The 18,788-nt window shown below is 44.8% G+C and overlaps 1 protein-coding gene across 13 annotated transcripts in view; it reads left to right on the top strand.

The window, feature by feature from the left end:
• KAT5 (lysine acetyltransferase 5) overlaps positions 1-18,788 on the top strand; it is a 623,375-nt gene that overhangs the window by 369,216 nt on the left and 235,371 nt on the right. For all 13 annotated transcript variants that reach the window (XM_069207870.1, XM_069207861.1, XM_069207869.1 and 10 more), the window contains one exon: positions 6,455-6,703. In XM_069207870.1, the coding sequence (XP_069063971.1) occupies positions 6,455-6,703 (249 nt within the window). The remainder of the gene's footprint in view (positions 1-6,454; positions 6,704-18,788) is intronic.

The raw sequence follows: 18,788 nt of genomic DNA, 5'->3' as shown, positions 1-18,788 counted from the left end.
TTTAACAATCACATCAGCGTGACCATGAAATAAAAAAACATAAAACAAACTTGCTAAATACTATGATTTTCCCTGAGTTTGATCGGAACCTGTTTCTCACGGACAGACCTCCTCAAGGTGTCGGGTTCTAACAAATGATAATCGAACACCTTGCGTTCTCGATGAATGCCCTCTGACCTAGAGGAGTCACTTCCTACCCCTTCACGGTGCCCAACATCCTTAACCTTTACAACCTTCCCCATATTCCACCATTGACCACCCTCAACCATGATAGCATTACCACAAACTTTCATTACCCTCACAGGAGAACCATAGCAGGCTTCCCCTTTCCTCACAAATGTCTGTACCTTGACACACACCAAATCTCCAGGTTGGAATGAGAGTTTTTTTGTAGAATTCTTCAGGTCATACCTAGCTTTGACTTTTTCTTGATTTATTTTTACTTCACCCAACAGCCCGTCCTTGTTCACAGAATCTGGAATTTTACCAGAGACAGCTCTGGCTAACCACGCTGGAAACAGTCTTGAGGTGCTACGTCTTCCTTTGAGCAGTTCAAAAGGAGAGATTTTTGTCACAGAATGTGGAGTGGTGCGATAGAACCACAACATCGAATTCACCGCTTCTTCCACATCCATTTTACTCGCTTTAGCCCATTTGATACACTCTACAACCACCCTATTCATTCTCTCTACTAAACCATTCGTTTGAGGATGGTATAGAGAACTTTTCAAATGTTTCACACCAGATACACTCAGAAACATTTCCATGTCATGACCCACAAACTGTACACCATTGTCAGAAATCAAGGTTTCCGGAAAACCTTCCCTCCAAAAAATCTCTTTGAGAAACTGAATCGCACTACCAGCAGTAGGCTTTGCAAAAAAACGCACTTCAGGCCACTTACTGTAATAATCCATTAACACAAATGCATAACGCATCTGAATGGGGAGAAAGTTGAAAGGTCCAACCATATCGACCCCAACTTTGACCCAAGCTTTGTCCGGTAACAATATGGGTTGTAATGGAGGTTTTGCAATCCTCAACCCTTTTTCTGCACCATTACACACCACACACCCACCAACCACACTTTCTACATCCTTATCCATGGATGGCCACCAATAGTGAGCTCTAATACGTCTCTTAGTCATAGTGGCACCAAGATGACCCTCATGAGCATGATCCACCAACCTTGTACGAATCTCACATGGGCGAACACATTTATCATTCCTCAATATGATTCCATTTTCAATTGACAATTCATCACCCACCTTGACATATGGCTGAACTTCAGGATTCACATTTCTTTCTTTAGGCCAACCCTTGATAATATGCTGCTTAACAATGGACAACACCTCATCACTGCTTTCAGCCTCTCTCCACACCGTCTCAGTGCACACCTTGGACTCGTCAGCATCAATTGCAGCTATGAAACAATCTTCCACATCATCCTCCAAATCAAGATTACTTTCTTCACATATAGGTAGACGAGATACGAAATCTGCTGTGAAATTGTCTTTCCCCGGAATATACTTGACCTGAAAGTCATACTACAACAATTTTGTGGTGAGGCGTGCGATACGAGGAGTCGTATAGTTAATTTTATCACCATTTAAAATGTAAACCAACGGTTTATGATCTGTTTGAATTACAAACTTTCTGCCCCATACATAACTCCTAAATTTTTCGCTAGCCCAATAGCATGCTAGAAACTCTTTTTCAATCACTGAATAATTCAATTCAGGATCACGTAACACTCTAGAAGCATAACTTATAATTTTTTCATCTTTCCCTTGACCTTGCGACAACACCGCACCCAACCCATACCTACTAGCATCCACCGTAATGGTACACAGTTGGCTGGGGTCGTAAGGACTCAGTGGCCTGGCATTTACCAACTCTTGCTTCACACTTTCGAAAATGATTTGACACTCACTGTCCCATTTAAACGGAACTTTGCTTTTGAGCATATTGGACAAAACCTTCATTTTGCTAGCATAATTGGAAATGAACTTTGAATAGTATTCACACATGCCAACAAAAGATCGTAACTCATCCTTATCTTTAGGGTTAGGGGAATCTACAATCGCCTTTACTAACCCAGGAAGAGGTGTAATGCCTTCCCCAGACACACAATGGCACAAAAATTCTATTTTATTTTTATAAAACTCACACTTTTCCTTCTTTACACAGACTCCAAAGGACTGAAAAATATTAAACACAGATCTAATTTTCTCATTGTGATCTTCTAAACCCCTTGAGTGAATCAACACATCATCCTGAAAGATCAAAATACCTTGCATTTCCCCCAAAATTTTGTGCATGATGCGTTGGAAAGCTGATGCCGCAGAAGCCAACCCAAATGGCATCCTGCAAAACTGGAAAGTGCCAAAGGGTGAATTGAAAGCAGTGTAATGGCGCGAATCTTCATCCAGTACAACCTGGTGATATGCAGACGCCAGATCAATCTTTGAAAACCACACTGAGCCCCTGAGCCCTTCAAGTAGGTCACTGATCTTGGGCAAGGGATATGAGTCTACCCATATTTCCTTATTGAGACTCCTGAGATCCACACATAAACGCAGGTCTCCATTACGTTTACGGGCAACAACCAAAGGAGAAAGCCACAAACTGGATTCAATTGGCTCAATTACACCATTCTGTTGAAGCTTGTCCAATTCAGATTTAAGATCTTCTCTTAAACTAAATGGTACTGACCTGACTTTATGTCTTACAGGAATGGCCCTATCCTTAACCTTAATTCTATGCTTGAATCCGGTAATCTTCCCCAACCCATGAGCAAAAATACCAGGAAACTCATCCTCAAACGGTGTCTTGGAATCTGCACACTCCACCACCAAAACCTGCTCTTTTGTTCCAGGTTTCAGCACCATGCCAAACAAGCCCTGATGATACCACCCCAAAATATTCAAACCTTTGTAGGCCATATATATCTTACCAAAAATCTTGCGACCCTTGAACATTAAACTGTCTTCTATGTAACCTTCTAAATCAATTTTCCTGCCTTCATACGAGACCGGAGATCTATCAGGAGGGAATAACTTCCTGTCACCCCAAGTATTATGGAACAGATCTGATGAAATCATAGTAATGCGTGCCCCAGAATCCACCAATAAGTGAAGCATCTTATCACCAACCCAAATATCCACCATGGGATCTATGCATTGGTTATGTTCCTTGACCCCTAACACTTTATCTGTGACCACCACAATTATGTCTTGGAAGGCTTTTACAAACGATTCTTCTCTATTTTCTTACTCTTCCTCCACTATGGACGTGACATTACCTTGCTTATTACTAGTGGATTGACAGACTCTAGCAAAGTGACCGACTTTACCACATTTTCTACACATAACGTTCTTTGCAGGACAAGACTTGCCATCTTTGAAATGAGGCATGTTTCCACATCTAAAACAAATGTTCGAAGATTTAAAAAAAAAATTGTCACTCTTCTTCATATCAGTATTCTTTGCCACACCCCTTTTTGTAACAACGCTGACATGAAGAGGATCCGAACCCTTCACAGTAGAGCTAGAAGAAAGTTCCAACAAAGAGATCTGGGCAAGTTCCACACTCTTGGCTACTTTGATAGCCTCATCCAACGTTGGATTACCCATTGTGAGTAATTTCTGCTGAATATGTTTATTTGAACAATGACCAATGAACTGATCCCTTATGAGTTGGTCTTGAAAATCCCGAAATTCACACTTGGAAGCCAGTTGTCTTAGAGCACTGACACATGCATCAACATCCTCACTTTGAAATTGCTGACGCTTGAAGAATTTGTGCCGCAAAACTACAAGACTCGGTGAAACATCAAATCTTGTGGACAATTTTTTTGTAGTCATCAAATATTCATCTAGTTCTTCCTCATCAAATTGCGGTAGCTCAGGTAAGTGTTTGAAAATCTCTCTCCCTTCATACCCCAATGAATGTCAAAGCAAACACTTCTTTCTCTCAGGACGAAAACGAGAGGCTCCTATTGCACCCAGGTAGGATTCAAAGCCATCAAACCACTGTCTCCATGGAATAGAAGGAGCCCCAGGAGTTTCCAAGAACGGTGGTGGGGGATTGACAGACTGCATTACTTAAAACCAGGCGTGACGTTGACAGTCAATGTGCTTTGAACAATGTAACAATAAAGTTCAATTGGTGATATAATTCAGTAAATGTTCATGGAAGAAGTACTTCCAAGATGGCCCCTGAAATGGCCAATTCCAGTAAAACATAAGTACACGTTCTATGCTTGCTGATTCACCAACCTCCGGAAGGAAACGCCCAGAATACGTCTGTTATCTTCGCAGAAATGGTATGTAGGACACCATCCACGAAGAAACTGCCCATGAATATCGTCCTGATCTTCCCACGATGCACGTGTAGTAGGAAACCAGCTCGTCGCCAATTTAAAGTTGTTATAATCAACTCTAAAGACACTGAGGTAATGTTTTGTGTTGTCTTTATTCTTAATGCCCAAAACAAACATGAGCGCGGAGACCGCGTCTCTCCCGTAGCTTCACCTCTCTCCAACTGCCGTTCTGCCTCGCTCGAGCACCCACCGCGCTACCGAGGCAGTCCGGGTTCGGCACGCATCAGCGCGCGCCGAACCTGAGCATAACAGACTTCCTTTCTATATGAGACCCTGACCAAACCAACAACAGTCTAAGACATCTTTCATTCTATGGGGTTCTCTATGAACAAAACCTAGTGCTTCTCAGGAGACATTTATTGTAGCAAATGATGCATTAACAGAATACTTGGATGTTTAGGTACATTCATTTCTCTGTGTGAAGTAATCTCATCCAGCTTTTAACATTATAATGGCTAAAATCAAAATATGGTACCTTAGCAACAAGTCCCGTAGATCCGGTGACATTAAGCTTTTTGATCGCCATGACTTAAGGGAGATGTCAGACAGAATACATTTCTCCGTTATTCCTCCGATTGATACTCTTTAGTATATAATGAGGAAAATGTGCGAACATCTTGGAAGCATCAATTCTAAATCAACATGTAGCCTTGCATCAAAAAGTAAATACAATGGCAGATTAATATGCATAAGCTCATGAGTGCAATTTCATTAACTTAATGGATTCCAAGGCCGTCAACTTTGTCTTATATGACCATGGTTCTGACAAATTAAGGATTTAGCAGCAATAAAATCCAACAGGGCATGCAAACTCCCTTGTTTGATCAATATCAATATTGGAGTCACCTTGTCCACCTAGGGCCTAAATAAACCTTACCTAAATATTTCATTCATATGAATAATTTTTCTCCCTTCTCCCATTTGCTCCCTTATTGTGTTAATGTCCAGGTTTGCCTTTTTTTAGGCCCTGCACAACAGATTCTGCATGTGCCAATTGTTTGTGGTGGTAGGAGGGGGAGCTATCTTAAAATCATTGTTTCAAGTCTTTGCAAGTGGCCCACAAAGCTTTAGAGTGTGGGTTTATGTAGGAAATGGGTAGCAGGTTGTTTTTTGCTGGATTCAGATGTGAGAATTAGGCAAGAACCTTTGTGAAATTGGCAGTTTAGAAGAATGACAGACCATGGTAAGTACACCATCTTTTTCAAATGGAGGACAGAAAATTGATGCTGAGTTCAATTTTTAGAATGTATTACCAAACTGAATAGAGGCATCTTGCACAATAATATTTATTCTGGAAAGGCTTCTTTGTCATTTCCTTAACTCTACTTATTTCTAACATTATTCAGTTCTGTATCTGTTAGTGTTTTTACAAATTCAGTATACACACAGCTTGGTTTCTCTGTTACTCATCTAAGGATTTCCTAGTGCATACCATTGTTTCAGATTGCCACTTATTGCCTTTCTAGCCTGTTCTAAAATGGACTCTGCTGGGCGTTCTGTTGCTACTAAAGCCCCTGCACAGCTGCAAATATGTTTACTATAGTTCATCTGTACTTTCTTGCTCCACTTGGAATGCTGCACATGATCACTCACTATTTCTATGGTTTAATTTGTTTCCAGGTCTTCATACAAGACAGTCAGTAGTTTACTTTTAAACACAAGTGCTGCAAATAGTGCTATCTTGAGAGTACATACCTGGAATCTTGTCAGTTGAGCTCAATGTAGCTTGGATCTCTAAGACAATGGTTTATTTTGAATGGCACATGCAGGTTTTAACGAGACATACATATGTGGTGTACATCTGCTCAAGTAAGTTATCTCGAAGGCCCATGTTTGTGTGTTAGTGTGTATGAGTTTGAAGCTTTGTAACCATCTCTGTGTCAGAAATTAATTGCTCAGTTTAGAGTAATCAATCCCAGTTGATCAGATGTGAGTATAACCTAGAACATTTCTGCACACAAAGAGTTAGCCTACTTTTTTTTTGTTTTTGGAGAACAAGTACGAGTGTCCCTTCATTTTAATGGGTAATTTGTGGACCTTCTAACTGCTAGATGGAATGATTGCTTGCAGGACTCCCAGGACAGCTCTGATGGCATTCCTTCTGCTCCTCGGATGACTGGCAGCTTGGTGTCGGACCGCAGCCATGATGACATCATCACTCGGATGAAGAACATTGAGTGTATTGAACTCGGCCGACACCGATTGAAACCTTGGTATTTCTCACCGTATCCACAAGAGCTCACCACCCTTCCAGTTCTCTACCTGTGCGAGTTCTGCCTAAAGTTTGTCAAAAGCCTCAAGTGCCTCCAGAGACACCTGGTATGTAGACTAGCAGACTGTGTGTAGACTTAATGCTTAAGCTTGTTTCTTTATTTTTAAAGCAAAGTTTCTTTATGTTTACCTTAAAAAAATCTTGGAGCAAACTGAACACACTTATGTAAAGTAAGATCTTTTTTCTTGGATAGAACTTTGGTTACTAAGGCTTGAAACCTGCATGTACGGCTGGGAGTTACTAATTGCCTTCATTAATCATCTTGTTTAAATTTAGACAAAGCAGACACAATATGTGACTTTTTATTAGTGAGCGACTTTATTACTGCAGGCACTTTCTGCAGCATGATTGGAAGCTGGAGTGCTTTAGTCAAGATCTGGGATATGAAGGGCCAACATTTCTGGATCATTGGGCACTGCCAGGTCACATGAAAGACAGCTCACTTCATGGCATGGTATTTAAAGCATTGTGAGCAGGGATTTTGCACATTTTTCAGAGGCATGCAGGAGTGAAATATACCCTGTGTATAGATCGTTTCCCAGGTTAGTTTCATTTCAGTCAGCCGGTCAAAAGCGTTATTTAAAAGAGAGAAGTTCATCTGCGAGACTGCATTTCAGTTTCAAGGGGACCCATTGGACATATTCTGCTCAGAGGCCACTGAAATCATCTGCGGCGTACCCCAGGGTTCGTCCCTCAGCCTGACCCTTTTCAACGTCTACATGGCCCTGCTCACTAACATCGCCCGATCCCACAACCTCAACATCATCTCATATGCCGACGACACCCAGCTGACCTTCTCCCTCACCAAGGACTTCACCAAGACCTACCTCCATGAAGGCTATTGCTGAATGGATGAAGAGTAGCTGCCTCAAACTCAATTTGGACAAGACAGAAGTCCTTATCATAGGCTCCACCCCCTCCACATGGGATGACTCCTGGTGGCCTGCCACTCTTGGAACCTCTCTGACTCCTACCTATCATGCATGCAACCTAGGATTCATCTTGGACCCCTCACTATCCATGATACAGCAAGTCAACTCCATCTCCTCCTCCTGCTTCAACACCCTTCGCATGCTCCGAAAGATCTACAAATTGATACCCACGAAACCAGAAGAACAGTCACCCAAGCCCTCGTAAGCAGCAAACTGGACTACGGCAATGCCCTCTATGCAGCAACCACGGCCAAACTCCAGAAGAGGCTGCAGCGCATCCAGAACACCTCCGCACGCCTCATCCTGGACATCCCCCGCCACTGCCACATCACAGACCCCATGAAAAAACCTGCACTGGCTCCCAGTCAACAAGAGAGTCACCTTCAAACGCCTCATTCACAAAGCACTGCACAACACCGGACCAGAATACCTCAACAAACAACTCCTTGTGCACCCCGACCCAGCATCTCCGCTCTGCTGACCTCGCCCTCGCAACTGTCCCACGCGTCTGCAGAACTACAATCGGCGGTAGATCATTTTCACACGTCGCCACCAAAACGTGGAACGCTCTTCCCACCCACCTGCGCCAGACCAAAAACCTGACTTACCTTCAGGAAACTCCTCAAGACCTGGCTGTTCGAGCAGTAGCAGCACCACCACCCCCTCCCCGCCCCCCTTTTCCCCCTTGCCCTTTTGCCCTCTTGCCCTCTCCCCTCCTCAGCGCCTTGAGACCCTCACGGGTGAGTAGTGCGCTTTACAAATCCCTGATTGATTGTTAATAGTGCTTACACGGGCCTGTATTCCGAAATGTTGGCCAGTATCTTTCCCTAAATATCCAGTGCATCTCATATCTGAAGATATTTATGAAACTAAGATTTATACAGTTTGAATGTATCATACAGTGCAAGGAATGATTTTAATATGGTCCTGTTCCCATATGTCATCTACTCCTGAATCACAGATGTTGACCAAAGTGAGAATCCATTCAGACCAGTTGACTTGTTTCAGTCACGGTACCATATTACCTGTCTTATCTAATTTTGTAAAGCGTGGTTCCAGCTAATTGGGTGTAAGTGTCTACAAAACACACCTGGTCTTAATGCACCATAGGTGCGTAGAGGCATTGAACTTGTTATAAATCTTTGTATTCAAGAGTATGTCTATGTGCATTTGACAGTTGACTTGTGTTCATTATTGTCCACTCAAGTTTTTTGGTTCTGCAGAAAAAGTTTTTAATAGGACTAAGACTCTACGTAGTAGATACTAACTTTTGTAAGCAGCCTTGAGCTATGAGAAAGAATCATGTCAACATGATAATCCCTACATAACTTAGAAGACTGTGCGCCAGGTACTAACCTGTGTACATGTACTTGTTTTGCTTGAGAAGATGGGCTACCTGTGAAGTTTTCACAATGGTATAAAAGGTGCAGGTGCTAGGATGTTTAGCACCTTCAGATCTTGGTTATATATATATGTTCGATGGCATGTGTAGCTGCAGATACACATGCTGTGCACAGTCCGCCATCTGGTGTTGGGCTCGGAGTGTTACAAGTTGTTTTTCTTCGAAGAAGTCTTTTCGAGTCACGAGACCGAGGGACTCCTCCCATTTCGACTCCATTGCGCATGGGCGTCGACTCCATCTTAGATTGGTTTTTTTTCCGCCATCGGGTTCGGACGTGTTCCTTTTCACTCCGTGTTTCGGGTCGGAAAGTTAGTTAGAATCTCGGGGAAAAAATCGTCGGTATTGTTTGCGTTCGGTATCGGGTTAGTTAGAACAAATCGACACTGAATTTTGAAGAGCTCCGGTGGCCCTTCGGGGTTTTTTCGATCCCCCGTCGGGGCCTGGTCGGCCCGGCCACGTGCGACTTCAAGGCTGATGGAACGGACCCCATTCCGCTTCTGCCCAAAATGCCATAACAAGTATCCGTATAAGGATCAGCATCTGGTCTGTAACTTGTGCTTGTCCCCCGAACACAAGGAGGATACTTGTGAAGCCTGTCGAGCGTTTCGGTCGAGGAAGACGCTGAGAGACTGAAGAGCCAGGAGACTACAAATGGCGTCCACGCCGACAGGTCAAGAACGTTTCGAGGAGGAAGAAGAAGCTTTCTCCATCCACGAGTCGGATTCTGAAGAACTCGACGCCGAAGAAACACCCCAAACCGTGAGTAAGATGTCGAAAATCAAGACTCACGAGAAGTCCACAAAAGCCCAGGGGACGCCACCGCCAACAGGCCATGGCTTAACCCGAAAACTAGGTGACCGATCCAAGGCACCGAAAAAGGGCATGCTGGTGTCGAAGTCATCCGACTCCGGTCGAGATACCGCCACACAGCAACCTCGGAGCCGAGACAGCGGCTCCGAGAAACTTCGGCACAGAGACAGCGGCACCGAAGAATTTCGGCACTGAGACACCACGCCGAAAACAAAGAAGGTTTCTTCGGAGCCTAAAAAGACTTCCGAAAAGGTTTCGGTTCCGAAACATCCAGCCTCGGAGCCGAAAACTAGTTCCTATACAGAGGAACAAGGATTAACCTCCCAATTACATAGATTTGGAGAGGAGCTTCAAGCTGTAGAGCCTGACTACACGCAAAGAAGGCTTCATATTCATGAGGACACAAAGAAGATAACCACTCTTCCCCCAATCAAAATAAAAAGGAAACTTGTCTTTCAACAAAAGGACAAGCAACCACAGGCAAAAGTGGCAAGGAAAACAACCCCACCACCGTCTCCACCACCATCAATACATGCATCAACAGCAACAACTCCACCACTGATGCACTCACCAGCTCATACTACAATGAGTCAGGATGATCCCGATGCATGGGACCTTTACGATGCTCCAGTGTCTGACAACAGCCCAGACTCCTATCCCACAAAACCGTCACCACCTGAGGACAGTACATCCTACACACAGGTGGTCGCAAAGGCAGCCGAATTTCACAACGTCACCTTACATTCTGAACCAATTGAGGATGACTTTCTGTTTAACACCCTATCCTCCACCCATAGCCAGTACCAAAGCCTTCCCATGCTCCCAGGAATGCTAAGACATTCAAAACAAATATTTCAGGATCCAGTTAAAGGCAGAGCCATAACTCCAAGGGTGGAGAAAAAGTACAAGCCACCGCCAACAGATCCAATCTATATTACAACACAACTAACACCAGACTCAGTAGTTGTCGGGGCAGCTCGTAAGAGAGCCAACTCTCATACCTCAGGAGACGCACCACCTCCAGACAAAGAGAGCCGCAAATTTGATGCTGCGGGAAAAAGGGTTGCAGCACAAGCAGCAAATCAACGGCGTATTGCCAATTCACAAGCACTTTTGGCAAGATACGACAGAGCTCATTGGGATGAAATGCAACATTTCATTGAACACTTACCCAAGGAGTTCCAAAAAAGAGCGCAACAGGTGGTAGAAGAGGGACAAAGTATCTCAAATAATCAGATACGGTCTTCCATGGATGCAGCAGATACAGCTGCAAGGACAATAAACACTGCAATCACGATACGAAGGCACGCATGGCTGCGCACTTCAGGGTTCAAGCCGGAAATCCAACAAGCTGTGCTCAATATGCCATTTAATGAACAGCAATTGTTTGGGCCGGAGGTAGACACTGCCATTGAGAAACTCAAAAAAGACACCGATACAGCCAAAGCCATGGGCGCACTCTACTCCCCGCAGAGCAGAGGCACATTTCGAAAAACACCTTTTAGGGGAGGGTTTCGAGGTCAACCCACAGAAACCACAACCTCACAAACAAGGCCTACTTACCAGGGTCAATATCAGAGGGGAGGTTTTCGGGGGCAATATAGAGGGGGCCAATTCCCAAGAAATCGAGGAAAATTCCAAGGCCCCAAAACTCCTCAAAATAAACAGTGACTCACAAGTCACACAACCCCATCACATAACACCTGTGGGGGGAAGACTAAGCCAATTTTACAGACTTTGGGAGGAAATAACAACAGACACTTGGGTCTTAGCAATTATCCAACATGGTTATTGCATAGAATTTCTCCAATTCCCTCCAAACCTCCCACCGAAAACACACAATATGTCAAAACAACATATAGATCTTCTAGGACTAGAAGTTCAAGCATTGCTACAAAAGGACGCAATAGAATTAGTACCAAATCTACAACAAAACACAGGAGTTTACTCACTGTACTTTCTAATACCCAAAAAGGACAAAACTCTGAGACCAATACTAGATCTCAGAACACTAAATACCTACATCAAATCAGACCACTTTCACATGGTCACGTTACAAGACGTAATCCCACTGCTCAAACAGCAAGATTACATGACAACATTAGACCTAAAAGATGCGTATTTCCATATACCAATACATCCTTCACACAGGAAATACCTAAGGTTCGTATTCCAAGGAATACATTACCAATTCAAAGTGTTGCCATTCGGAATAACAACTGCGCCAAGAGTTTTTACAAAATGCCTGGCAGTAGTAGCTGCACATATCAGAAGGCAGCAAATACATGTGTTCCCGTACTTAGACGATTGGTTAATCAAAACCAACACGCTAAGACAGTGTTCACAGCACACAAAATATGTCATACAGACCCTTCACAGGCTAGGTTTCTCCATCAACTACGCGAAGTCACACCTTTTGCCGTGTCAAACACAGGAATACTTAGGAGCGACAATCAACACAGCAAAAGGGATTGCCACTCCAAGTCCACAAAGGGTTCAAACATTTCACAAGGTAATACAGGCCATGTATCCAACACAAAAGATACAAGTCAAAATGGTAATGAAACTCCTAGGCATGATGTCTTCATGCATAGCCATTGTCCCAAACGCAAGATTGCACATGCGGCCCTTACAACAGTGCCTAGCATCACAATGGTCACAAGCACAGGGTCAACTTCTAGATCTGGTGTTGATAGACCGCCAAACCTACATCTCGCTTCTATGGTGGAACAGTACAAATTTAAACCGAGGGCGGCCTTTCCAAGACCCAGTGCCACAATACGTCATAACAACGGATGCTTCCATGACAGGGTGGGGAGCACACCTCAATCAACACAGCATCCAAGGACAATGGGACATACATCAGAGGCAGTTTCACATAAATCACTTAGAACTGTTAGCAGTATTTCTAGCGCTGAAAGCATTTCAACCCATAATAACCCAAAAATACATTCTTGTCAAAACACACAACATGACAACAATGTATTATCTAAACAAACAAGGAGGGACACACTCGACACAGTTGTGCCTCCTAACACAAAAAATATGGCATTGGGCGATTCACAACCACATTCGCCTAATAGCACAATTTATTCCAGGGATTCAGAACCAGTTGGCAGACAATCTCTCTCGAGATCACCAACAAACCCACGAATGGGAAATTCACCCCCAAATACTAAACAATTACTTTCAAATTTGGGGAACACCTCAAATAGATCTATTTGCAACAAAGGAAAACTCAAAATGCCAAAATTTCGCATCCAGGTACCCACAAGATCAATCCCAAGGCAATGCTCTATGGATGAACTGGTCAGGGATATTTGCGTACGCTTTTAACCCTCTCCCTCTCCTTCCATATCTAGTAAACAGGTTGAGTCAAAAGAAACTCAAACTCATACTAATAGCACCAACATGGGCAAGGCAACCTTGGTACACAACACTACTAGACCTTTCAGTAGTACCTCATGTCAAACTACCCAACAGACCAGATCTGTTAACACAACACAAACAACAGATCAGACATCCAAATCCAGCATCGTTGAATCTAGCAATTTGGCTCCTGAAATCCTAGAATTCGGGCACTTAGACCTCACACAGGAATGTATGGAGGTCATAAAACAAGCTAGAAAACCTACCACTAGACACTGCTATGCAAATAAGTGGAAAAGATTTGTTTATTACTGCCATAATAATCAAATTCAACCTTTACACGCATCTGCAAAAGAAATAGTAGGATACTTACTACATTTGCTAAAATCTAACCTAGCTTTCTCTTCCATTAAAATACATCTTACGGCAATTTCTGCTTACCTACAAATTACGCACTCAATTTCATTGTTTAGGATACCAGTCATAAAGGCGTTTATGGAAGGCCTAAAGAGAATTATACCACCAAGAACACCACCAGTTCCTTCATGGAACCTCAACATTGTCCTAACACGACTCATGGGTCCACCTTTTGAGCCCATGCACTCTTGTGAAATGCAATACTTAACGTGGAAAGTTGCATTTTTAATTGCCATCACATCTCTAAGAGGAGTGAGTGAAATTCAAGCATTTACCATTCAAGAACCATTTATTCAAATACACAAAAATAAAGTTGTTCTACGGACCAATCCTAAATTTTTACCAAAAGTAATCTCACCGTTCCACTTAAATCAAACGGTAGAATTACCAGTGTTCTTCCCACAGCCAGATTCGTTAGCCGAAAGAGCACTACATACATTAGACATCAAAAGAGCACTAATGTACTACATTGACAGAACAAAACTAATTCGAAAGACAAAACAACTATTTATCACCTTTCAAAAACCTCATACAGGAAATCCAATTTCAAAACAAGGCATTGCTAGATGGATAGTTAAGTGCATTCAAACCTGCTATCTTAAAGCTAAAAGAGAACTGCCTATTACACCAAAGGCACACTCAACCAGAAAGAAAGGTGCTACCATGGCCTTTCTAGGAAATATTCCAATGAACGAAATATGTAAGGCAGCAACATGGTCTACGCCTCATACATTTACCAAGCACTACTGTGTAGATGTGCTAACTGCACAACAAGCAACAGTAGGTCAAGCTGTATTAAGAACATTATTTCAAACTACTTCAACTCCTACAGGCTGAACCACCGCTTTTGGGGAGATAACTGCTTACTAGTCTATGCACAGCATGTGTATCTGCAGCTACACATGTGTAGGAAGTTGGCTCTGTATGTGCTATTTCAAAGTAAGGAATAGCATGCACAGAGTCCAAGGGTTCCCCTTAGAGGTAAAATAGTGGTAAAAATAGATAATACTAATGCTCTATTTTGTGGTAGTGTGGTCGAGCAGTAGGCTTATCCAAGGAGTAGTGTTAAGCATTTGTTGTACATACACATAGACAATAAATGAGGTACACACACTCAGAGACAAATCCAGCCAATAGGTTTTTGTATAGAAAAATATCTTTTCTTAGTTTATTTTAAGAACCACAGGTTCAAATTTAACATGTAATATCTTGTTTGAAAGGTATTGCAGGTAAGTACATTAGGAACTTTGAATCATTTCAATTGCATGTATACTTTTCAAGTTATTGACAAATAGCTACTTTAAAAGTGGACACTTAGTGCAATTTTCACAGTTCCTGGGGGAGGTAAGTTTTTGTTAGTTTTACCAGGTAAGTACGACACTTACAGGGTTCAGTTCTTGGTCCAAGGTAGCCCACCGTTGGGGGTTCAGAGCAACCCCAAAGTCACCACACCAGCAGCTCAGGGCCGGTCAGGTGCAGAGTTCAAAGTGGTGCCCAAAACACATAGGCTAGAATGGAGAGAAGGGGGTGCCCCGGTTCCGGTCTGCTTGCAGGTAAGTACCCGCGTCTTCGGAGGGCAGACCAGGGGGGTTTTGTAGGGCACCGGGGGGGACACAAGCCCACACAGAAATTTCACCCTCAGCAGCGCGGGGGCGGCCGGGTGCAGTGTAGAAACAAGCGTCGGGTTCGCAATGTTAGTCTATGAGAGATCTCGGGATCTCTTCAGCGCTGCAGGCAGGCAAGGGGGGGATTCCTCGGGGAAACCTCCACTTGGGCAAGGGAGAGGGACTCCTGGGGGTCACTTCTCCAGTGAAAGTCCGGTCCTTCCGGTCCTGGGGGCTGCGGGTGCAGGGTCTCTCCCAGGCGTCGGGACTTAGGATTCAAAGAGTCGCGGTCAGGGGAAGCCTCGGGATTCCCTCTGCAGGCGGCGCTGTGGGGGCTCAGGGGGGACAGGTTTTGGTACTCACAGTATCAGAGTAGTCCTGGGGTCCCTCCTGAGGTGTTGGATCTCCACCAGCCGAGTCGGGGTCGCCGGGTGCAGTGTTGCAAGTCTCACGCTTCTTGCGGGGAGCTTGCAGGGTTCTTTCAAGGCTGCTGGAAACAAAGTTGCAGCCTTTCTTGGAGCAGGTCCGCTGTCCTCGGGAGTTTCTTGTCTTTTCGAAGCAGGGGCAGTCCTCAGAGGATGTCGAGGTCGCTGGTCCCTTTGGAAGGCGTCGCTGGAGCAGGATCTTTGGAAGGCAGGAGACAGGCCGGTGAGTTTCTGGAGCCAAGGCAGTTGTCGTCTTCTGGTCTTCCTCTGCAGGGGTTTTCAGCTAGGCAGTCCTTCTTCTTGTAGTTGCAGGAATCTAATTTTCTAGGGTTCAGGGTAGCCCTTAAATACTAAATTTAAGGGCGTGTTTAGGTCTGGGGGGTTAGTAGCCAATGGCTACTAGCCCTGAGGGTGGGTACACCCTCTTTGTGCCTCCTCCCAAGGGGAGGGGGTCACAATCCTAACCCTATTGGGGGAATCCTCCATCTGCAAGATGGAGGATTTCTAAAAGTTAGAGTCACTTCAGCTCAGGACACCTTAGGGGCTGTCCTGACTGGCCAGTGACTCCTCCTTGTTGCTTTCTTTGTTCCCTCCAGCCTTGCCGGCAAAAGTGGGGGCCGTGGCCGGAGGGGGCGGGCAACTCCACTAAGCTGGAGTGCCCTGCTGGGCTGTGACAAAGGGGTGAGCCTTTGAGGCTCACCGCCAGGTGTCACAGCTCCTGCCTGGGGGAGGTGTTAGCATCTCCACCCAGTGCAGGCTTTGTTACTGGCCTCAGAGTGACAAAGGCACTCTCCCCATGGGGCCAGCAACATGTCTCTGGTGTGGCAGGCTGCTGGAACTAGTCAGCCTACACAGACAGTCGGTTAAGTTTCAGGGGGCACCTCTAAGGTGCCCTCTGTGGTGTATTTTACAATAAAATGTACACTGTCATCAGTGTGCATTTATTGTGCTGAGAAGTTTGATACCAAACTTCCCAGTTTTCAGTGTAGCCATTATGGTGCTGTGGAGTTCGTGTTTGACAGACTCCCAGACCATATACTCTTATGGCTACCCTGCACTTACAATGTCTAAGGTTTTGTTTAGACACTGTAGGGGTACCATGCTCATGCACTGGTACCCTCACCTATGGTATAGTGCACCCTGCCTTAGGGCTGTAAGGCCTGCTAGAGGGGTGTCTTACCTATACTGCATAGGCAGTGAGAGGCTGGCATGGCACCCTGAGGGGAGTGCCATGTCGACTTACTCGTTTTGTCCTCACTAACACACACAAGCTGGCAAGCAGTGTGTCTGTGCTGAGTGAGAGGTCTCCAGGGTGGCATAAGACATGCTGCAGCCCTTAGAGGCCTTCCTTGGCATCAGGGCCCTTGGTACTAGAAGTACCAGTTACAAGGGACTTATCTGGATGCCAGGGTCTGCCAATTGTGGATACAAAAGTACAGGTTAGGGAAAGAACACTGGTGCTGGGGCCTGGTTAGCAGGCCTCAGCACACTTTCAATTGTAAACATAGCATCAGCAAAGGCAAAAAGTCAGGGGGCAACCATGCCAAGGAGGCATTTCCTTACACAACCCCCCCCCAAACGAAAGAGGATGAGACTAACCTTTCCCAAGAGAGTCTTCATTTTCTAAGTGGAAGAACCTGGAAAGGCCATCTGCATTGGCATGGGCAGTCCCAGGTCTGTGTTCCACTATAAAGTCCATTCCCTGTAGGGAGATGGACCACCTCAACAGTTTAGGATTTTCACCTTTCATTTGCATCAGCCATTTGAGAGGTCTGTGGTCAGTTTGAACCAGGAAGTGAGTCCCAAAGAGGTATGGTCTCAGCTTCTTCAGGGACCAAACCACAGCAAAGGCCTCCCTCTCAATGGCACTCCAACGCTGCTCCCTGGGGAGTAACCTCCTGCTAATGAAAGCAACAGGCTGGTCAAGGCCATCATCATTTGTTTGGGACAAAACTGCCCCTATCCCATGTTCAGAGGCATCAGTCTGCACAATGAACTGCTTAGAATAATCTGGAGCTTTTAGAACTGGTGCTGAGCACATTGCTTGTTTCAGGGTGTCAAAGGCCTGTTGGCATTCCACAGTCCAGTTCACTTTCTTGGGCATTTTCTTGGAGGTGAGTTCAGTGAGGGCTGTCACAATGGATCCATATCCCTTCACAAACCTCCTGTAATACCCAGTCAAGCCAAGGAATGCCCTGACTTGAGTCTGGGTTTTTGGAGCTACCCAGTCCAGAATAGTCTGGATCTTGGGTTGGAGTGGCTGAACTTGGCCTCCACCTACAAGGTGGCCCAAGTAAACCACAGTTCCCTGCCCTATCTGGCATTTGGATGCCTTGATAGAGAGGCCTGCAGATTGCAGGGCCTTCAAAACCTTCTTCAGGTGGACCAGGTGATCCTGCCAGGTGGAGCTAAAGACAGCAATATCATCAAGATAAGCTGTGCTAAAGGACTCCAAGCCAGCAAGGACTTGATTCACCAACCTTTGGAAGGTGGCAGGGGCATTCTTTAAACCAAAGGGCATAACCGTAAACTGATAATGCCCATCAGGTGTGGAGAATGCTGTTTTCTCTTTTGCTCCAGGTACCATTTTTATTTGCCAGTACCCTGCTGTCAAGTCAAAGGTACTTAAGAATTTGGCAGCACCTAATTTATCTATGAGCTCATCAGCTCTTGGAATTGGATGAGCATCTGTCTTGGTGACAGAATTGAGCCCTCTGTAGTCCACACAAAACCTCATCTCTTTCTTTCCATCTTTGGTGTGAGGTTTGGGGACTAAGACCACTGGGCTAGCCCAGGGGCTGTCAGAGCGCTCAATTACTCCCAATTCTAGCATCTTGTGGACTTCCACCTTGATGCTTTCCTTAACATGGTCAGACTGTCTAAAGATTTTGTTTTTGACAGGCATGCTGTCTCCTGTGTCCACATCATGGGTACACAGGTGTGTCTGACCAGGGGTTAAGGAGAAGAGTTCAGGAAACTGTTGTAGGACTCTCCTACAATCAGCTTGCTGTTGGCCAGAGAGGGTGTCTGAGTAGATCACTCCATCTACTGTGCCATCTTTTGGGTCTGATGACAGAAGATCAGGGAGAGGTTCACTCTCTGCCTCCTGATCCTCATCTGTTACCATCAACAGATTCACATCAGCCCTGTCATGGAAGAGCTTAAGGCGGTTC

Source organism: Pleurodeles waltl, chromosome 9, assembly GCF_031143425.1.
Source record: "Pleurodeles waltl isolate 20211129_DDA chromosome 9, aPleWal1.hap1.20221129, whole genome shotgun sequence".
Taxonomy (NCBI): domain Eukaryota; kingdom Metazoa; phylum Chordata; class Amphibia; order Caudata; family Salamandridae; genus Pleurodeles; species Pleurodeles waltl.
The sequence above is the reverse complement of the archived record's forward strand: the minus strand, read 5'-3'. Positions and strand labels throughout refer to the sequence as shown.